General features: G+C 48.3%; 1 protein-coding gene across 1 annotated transcript; it reads left to right on the top strand.

Annotated features, from left to right (window-relative positions):
* Window positions 1–219: 219 nt before the first annotated feature.
* LOC104472046 (integrator complex subunit 1-like) lies at window positions 220–4971 on the top strand (the record flags this gene model as incomplete). The annotated part of the gene is made up of 8 exons (XM_010087581.1): window positions 220–412; window positions 678–805; window positions 1279–1391; window positions 1975–2088; window positions 3015–3085; window positions 3625–3716; window positions 3833–3942; window positions 4389–4971. Coding segments are annotated over 8 exons (937 nt in total), but the record flags the coding sequence as incomplete, so codon positions are not given.
* Between the last annotated feature and the right edge of the window lie 2609 nt (window positions 4972–7580).

Below are 7580 nucleotides of genomic sequence, written 5' to 3'. Positions count from 1 at the left end.
TCTTCCCAAGTGGCCAGCCCCCCCTTCCTCTTGGAATTAAAGAGTAGAAAACAGAACATGGGTGGGAAGTGGGACTTGCTGATTCTACAGATACAGGAATCAAAGCCAGTAACCTGTGAGAGGATAAGGGATACTTCCTTCCAGGAACTGAGGTGTAACAACATGTAACTCTTCCTAGGAAGAGGCTGGATCTGTATTTTCTTTTGTTTGACGTTTCAGGCACTTGCCAATGATTGCAGCACTGCTGCACGGCCGTGTTCACCTCAATTTCCAGGAGTTCAGGCAGCAGAACCACTTGACCTTCTTCATCCATGTCCTGGGGATCCTGGAGCTACTCCAGCCGCAGGTTTTCCAGAACGAGCACCAGGCGGCACTATGGGACTGTCTCCTGTCCTTCATCCGTCTGCTGCTGGTAGGAAGGTCCCTGCTGCCCCTCCATTCGCGGTTTGCCAGCCACTAGAGGGAGAAGCTCACAGAACACTGGACCAGCCCAGTGCTCTCCCATTTGAAGGGAAAACCTTCATATACCTAAGAACAAAAAAGTGTGTCGAGTACCTTGGAGAGCTTAAAGAGGAGGCAGGAGATAAAGCAGCTTCTCCGTGGTACCTAGAGGTGCAGGATGGGGCAGTGCATCACTGCTTTTTTTGTTAACTCTCATCTTCTCAATCCCTTCTCAGAACTACAGAAAATCCTCACGGCACCTGGCTGCCTTCATCAGCAAGTTTGTCCAGTTTATCCACAAGTACATCACATGCAACGCCCAGGCAGCTGTCTCCTTCTTGCAGAAACACTCGGATCCACTCCAGTAAGCTTCCTTACTCCAGTTAGCCCATGGTTAGCTCATGGAGAGCTTGCGCAGTCATGAGCTAATCAGAGATAAGACAGCACGAGGATGTGACAAAATAGCTAATAATATGGTACTTTTTTACCCTTGGCTCCTGTAAGTCTCTACTGAGATGAGCAGCAGCTTTTTATAGGTGAAAACTCAGCCCAAGGAAGTCATATGATGATTTCAACTCACGTAAGGGCCTGAATGTCCTGTTGAGGCATTGTAGTCATTTCCAAAGGGCCAGTAGGAGGGTCTTTTCCCTGAGCGATGGCTGCAGAGTCCCACCTGCAGATATGGGGAAAAATGTATTTGAGTTACAGTTATGATGAAAGGAAAAATTTTGTTTCTGCTTCTGAGAAACTATTAGTTTTAGTGTACGTATATGTGCTCTTGCTTGTCCTTGTGCCTTTATTGCTACTGAAAGCTAAATGTGCCATCTCTTCCCCCAGTGACCTGTCATCAGACAACAGTGACCTCGCAATGCTGAAGTCCCTCCTGGCTGGGCTGAGTCTGCCTAGTAAGAGTGGCATCTTGGAGAGGGGCTCTGATGAAGAGAAGGATGGTGAGTCTGAGCAGGGGGGAAGAGTTATTCCAGCTGGTGAACCTGCAGTGTGTTTGGAGCACAGATGATTTTATGGGCTGTATGCTGTGCTTGTTTCGTTGGGCTGTTAGAAGAACAACAGTATTTAGAGTTGGGAATGGCACTTGTACACTCAGCAATTTGGAACCAGTATCTGGGACGGGTTAAATTTGTTTTCCTGTCGGTGCTATCACTGCTGGAGCAGAACAGCCCTTAACAAGGATGAGTTTCATTGTTGTGGATTTTGCCTTCCTCAGCCACGCTTCAGGATTGACCTGTTAAGAGACCATAAGGGTACATCCACTTCTCCACTGTTTTCTTTACAACTTGCATGGGAAAATTTTTCCATATTAAAACAGCTCAGGAAGGTTCCTTCTCTTTGTGTCAGCTGAGGGGTACCAGAAGGTGCAGTGAGGCTTCAAACAGTGTGAGAGGCAGGAATTGTGTTATAGTATTGCTGGTCAGCTTGTGATACACCACTATACTGGCAGGGAATACTGGGCCTGTCTCCCTGTTAAAACTACATAGACGGTCAAGAGTAACCTGTTCTCCCTCTCTCTCCCAGATGAAGCAGCAGCTGGCTCTCTTCCCCTTGTGAGCATGTCTCTCTTCACTCCTCTCACGCCAGCTGAAATGGCCCCATATATGAAGAGGCTCTCGAGAGGCCAAACAGTTGAGGGTAAGTGAGGACCTGCAGAGCTGTACAAAGACACAGGGCAAATGCAGACATATGCCAACCCTGTTACTCATTTGTCAGCTGCAGGCTGGTTTCCTGCTTCAGTCTTGTCTTTGGAAGTCTCCAGCAGTTAGGATGTGGTTTTGGTTGAGATTAACTTGTCCATAACATTGTGTGATTCTGTGACAGAGGCTTCCTATGGTGCTGTTACCACTTAGCTCAGCAGTGCTGCAACTGCCTCTGCTTTGAGGCTCTTCAAGGATCTTTTAAGTGCTCTGGTAGATAGTATGACTAATTCAAGGAGCATTGCAGTTCATGTCGAGCCACGTCTGGAGTGCTGACTTTTTAATGACATAAAATATATATGCTGTCTTTTTAATAATACAAAAATACCAAACTTATGAGGAGCACTATTTTGTTAAAAATCCCCAAATGGTGTTCATGGAAGAAAATCATGTTAACCTGGCATATGGAAAAACATGCTTCTTCTCCAGAGGTCTTCTGAAATCACAGGTGTTCAGTGTTCAGACCTAAGTTGTGGTATTAAGGTGACAGCTTTCCTTCCACACTAGAAATACGGGGAAGAAATCCTGCCTGGACACTGTTTTTAAAAGAAGCTTTCTGTGAAGATCTTTCTGTTACAGAAGAAGGTGTTCTGGAACTGAAACGTTCACATCCCTCTCCACTCCTTCCCCTGTCTAAGGCATGACAGTGCTGGTGACCTCTGCCTGGACAGGTTGAGGTGTGCTGGTCTCACACATGACCTACCTGTTCTCATCCTTTTTGAAGAATGCCCTTATTACTCTGGCTCTGTGTGTAGGTGGGAGAGCTTGACTGCTTGGGAGACTGGATTTCTAGGGAAAAAGAAAAAGATCCTTTGCTGGATCAGTGAATCTCAGTCACCCCTTTCAATCTGTGTCTTCCACCAGACATCCTGGAGGTGCTGACAGACATTGATGAGATGTCCAGACGGAGGCCAGAAATTCTCTCCTTTTTTGCTGTGAGTATTAGTGTCTCAGACTGCCACTGGAAGTAAGAGATTCTTTTCACCGGAGTCTGTGCTGCACAGCCAGCTTAAGTACTACCCTTCCTCTGCTTTTTGGATGGTTGTTACAGCATCTGAGGAGTAATTTGTCTTCAGTTAGGCCTTTTAACAGTAGGCAGGGTTTACTTCCCCACCGTCTTCTCTCCGTTGCGTACTGGGTCTGCTATCATCCACTTTAACTTCTTTTTGTGTCAGAGAAGAATTAGCCCTCTGTCTCCTTCCCAGTATTGGGGCAAGGAGAGAGCAGAACTTCATTGTAGAAAACACAGGAGACCAGGGGAAATGCAGCTGTCCCACGTGGAATAAGATTACAGGAGGGTGCTTTGAAGTATTCAAAAACAGTATTCTACTTACAGAGAAGGATTTCCTGGCTCAGCCAGTACTTGCTTGATGCATGTTGGGCTGGATTGATGCTGGAGGGGTAGTAAGGCAAGTCTGAGGAGTGTGTGCTCCCTAGATGGCCCTGTGATCCTAATTTGTGCACCTCTGTTCAGACAAACCTACAGAAGCTGATGAGTTCATCAGAGGAGTCCTGCCGAAATCTGGCCTTTAGCCTGGCTTTACGCTCCATTCAGAACAACCCCAGGTGAGGACCACTGGAACTTGGGCTATCCCAAGTTACTGATGGACACTGGCTGCCCACCTGGCACACCTGTTGGTGGTGATCTGGACTGTACTGACACTGTCGTGTTTTCCTCCCAGCATTGCTGCAGACTTCCTTCCCACCTTCATGTACTGCCTTGGCAGCCGAGACTTTGAGGTGGTGCAGACAGCACTGAGGAACCTGCCTGAATACACCCTCCTTTGTCAGGGTAAGTTGATATCTGCCACCTTTGGTGCGTGCTTGGCCTCACAAGGCTCAAAGCTGGGCTGCTGTGCTGGGAGCAGCCTCCCTGGGAAGTTGCCAAGGGTCAGCGTTGCCTAGACCAGGCCATCAAACACGCAGGTGATCTCTAGCAACAGTAGCATTGGTCTGAGCATCCCAGGGGACATTTGTCAGAGACAAGGGAGGCTTCCTTGAAGTAGATTTGCTTCCTTGAAGTAGATTTGCTCCCTTAGGATTTTTTCTGACTTGTGATCCCTCACGTGATCACATACCCATGGAGCTATTAGAAGGTGGATTGTGCCATGTTCTTATGGAAGGAGAGAATTTCCTGCACAGCTGCAAACGTTCATCCCAGTGATTGTTGGTGGGGTTGCTCTTGCTTGTATGTTGGAGCTCTTGCGTCAGTCCTCACACTGTCTTTCCCTTTCACAGAGCATGCAGCAGTGTTACTGCACAGGGCCTTCCTGGTGGGGATGTATGGCCAGATCGACACCAGCTCTCAGATTTCAGAGGCCTTGAAGGTTCTGCACATGGAGGCCATGATATGAGCATGTGGTTCTGGGAGCTTCACTTCCAGAGGAATTAATTTAACAGGACTCATCAGCTGCATTGAAGCCCTGTAGAAGACAGTGTATTTCATCCCATGTGCTGGAGGATCAAAGAGGTGATGCAGCACGCCAGACTGTGCTGAAAAAGGAGAGTGTGCTGACTGAAGATCAGGAAGGGGCAAGGATCGATCTGGCTAAGATGCCGTTGTTGTGGGAGAACAATCTCCTGAACATTGTGCCAAACAGGGACCACTTCCTTCATGGAGTCTTGGGGCAGTGGTTGTCGGTTTGTTTGGTTTTTTTGTGTCTCCAAGAAGGCAGAGCTGAAGGAGCGCTTGCCCTTGCACTTGTAGTCTCTGCACTCCCTGTGTTGGAGGGAACGTGCAGATCTGTGCCTGGGGAGAGACCACTTTGTCTTCTGGGGATGGGTGGGGTTTTTTCTTTTTTAATTAAAATTCTCTTGGTTTACTTTGTGTCTTTCTCTGCTCCTTGCTGCCTTGGATGTAGCTTGATATCGCTCTGTCCCTGTTCTTCAAGCTCTTCTTGTTCTAGACAAAACATCTCTGGAAGACATGTCTCCGTGGCCAAATGCTCACAGAGTTATCTTGGCCTTTTACAGTATATGTAGGAAATGAAGGAGGTCTAGAAGGGTCAATGGGATAAAACATATGAGTTTGGTCAACAGCAACTGCTGGCAGGACAACTTTTAAGAGGTTCCTTAGAAAACTTTTATTTTAAAACAATTAAAGCAAACTTCTTAGTACATCTGCAAACATGCCAGCAGCTGGCCACTGTCACAGCGGAGTCTTCAAACAAGCAGCTGTGTTTCCTCTTTGGGATCCGCCAGTTCCTCCCTCTAACTCTTCTGACCACTGCTCTCTGGTCCTTGTCTGCTGCTAAGGGTGATGGCTTCTTTGCCAGACATCATTTGAGGACAGAAGAGGAGGCGTCTTCCTTCCCTCTGCTCCCAAGAAATAACCGCTGCATATATTCATTCTCCAGTCTCACTTAATTCTAGTCCCCAGTTCACTTTCTTCCTCTGGCACTCCACTTGTTAGTAGAGAGTCTTTGTAGTATTCTAAAGACAAAGATCCTGGAGGGATTTTATAGATAGCTGTAAATAAGTTTGTATCTCCTTGATGGTGGCAGGGACAGTTGTGACTTCATGGGTGACCGGGTGGATAAATATTGCCCATTCTTGCAAATGAGGAGTGCCACAGCTGAGCACTTTGCTATTGTGTCAAAATATGAATGAATGTCCGGCTGGCTTTGCAGAGAGAGGGAGGAGAAAAGGGAAAGCTCTGAACCTCCCATCAACTCTAACTAGCCTTGCCTTTAAATAAAGAGATTAGAGCCATTGCTTAAAGATGCAACATGCGCTTTTCCTCAGCAGCATCTGCTTTGCATCCGGAGCCACTACTGTGGCAATTAGCCACATATAAATTATGTGGAGGAACAGCTGAAGAAGATCAAGTCACTGAAATGGTTTTCCTGAGGGGCTCAGTGACAGCAGGATTAATGCCTGTCTAAAGGGTTCCCAGTGAGATGACTGGCTCCTCTTATGTTAGTCCCTTATCAGACATCATTAAGGCACTGCTCAGTTTGTCAGAGCAGGGCAGTAGTTCTGGTGCTGCTGGGGGCCTGCAGCAACTGGGAACTTGTGGGCCTGCCTGGGAAATCACTTTTCACAGGACTTCGACTCAAGGATCAAGGAAAATGACATAGGACTGTTACCACAGCAAAGATGGTGAGTAAAACAAAGTAGTGGTGCTTTGGTAAAGATCATTCCTGCAGATGGGGCTTTCCAAAAACCCCAGTCCAGGGCTGTAACTAGAAACATTTATCAGCAAAAACAAATTGCACAGTTTGCCTCAAATTCTGCTGTCTGGAGATACCTGCTCTGAGCAGACCAGCTCCAGGGGACCCAGTTTGGAGGAGCTGGGGATGTTTAGATGTTGGCAGAACTTTTTAATCACTTCACACCTGGGCAGCCACACTTTGCAGAGCAGGGGGAAAAGGGATGTGTTTGAGGAGGTGGAAGGAGCATCTCTTGATCAGCAGCAGCAGAAATCATCTTTTGGGAGATCAAGAAACAAATTCAAAGGGAGGGAGAGTGGGTGGAAGTTACTCTGCAGAGCTGGGCCTTCCCCTAGATCTCCCAATACAAGAACCATCATCTATGATTTGTTGATCTCTCTGCTTTCTGCTGTGTTGAAGGTTCCCAATACGCATTTGTTCTGCTAGCATCCTCTGCTTGGAGCCAGCGGAGCTGAGTAGGTTCCCGTGGCTGGGAGCAGATCAGGGCTGAGAACAGGGCTGTCAAGGGATGCCTGGCTGTGCAGAGACAGCTCAGGGCAGGAGCCTGACAGCTCTAAAACGGTTAGCAATGGCGTTACTGATGCCCTGACACTCGCCTGCCTTTTAATCGGCGCTCTGTAACTTTCATCTCCGCCTGGCTGAGCACCTTCTCTCCTCTCATCCCTGCTGAGCTGACGGTATTATCCCTCACAGGTCTGCCGGGCTCCTCATGGAGTCTGGGGCCATCTCCTCAGTTTTCAAGAAGAGCTGGAGCCTTGCTTAAAAGAGGCGTGGTGAGGAGGTTTGCAGGGTTGTTCCTGGACAAGCCGGTGGAGCCCCCATGACTCACCCAGTGGAAATCACAGACGACACCTCCCAAAGTAGTATAAAAATCACTGCTTAGATGCTTCTCTACTATCATCTGCTGTAGTTGAGAGCTTCCTAGGAGAGCCTTGGGCTGCCAGGGCTGGTGTCTGCGGAAGGTCACGTGAGGCTGGGGAACACATTCAACGGTGGCTCATGGGGAGGCTTTTGGCCTCCTCTGAAACACTGGGAATCCCAACCCAGCTCTAGGGGAGGCACGATGCAGAAGGGAAAACTGTCTGCAGGCTTTTTTGGCATCCTGTGGGTGTACCCAGCTCCAGGCAGGGCTGGCACAGCCCCTGTGCATCAGCTGGTCCTGCTTTGGAGCCTGGGCAGAGGCTGGGGAGTGAAGGGAACCCAGGAGGAGCTGGGCAATCTTGGAGCAGCTGAGGGGCCCCTCCACTAAGCACCAGCA

The sequence above is a fragment of the Pterocles gutturalis genome, unplaced genomic scaffold (assembly GCF_000699245.1).
Source record: "Pterocles gutturalis isolate BGI_N339 unplaced genomic scaffold, ASM69924v1 scaffold17721, whole genome shotgun sequence".
Taxonomy (NCBI): domain Eukaryota; kingdom Metazoa; phylum Chordata; class Aves; order Pterocliformes; family Pteroclidae; genus Pterocles; species Pterocles gutturalis.
This window is presented reverse-complemented; position numbering and strand designations above follow the sequence as displayed.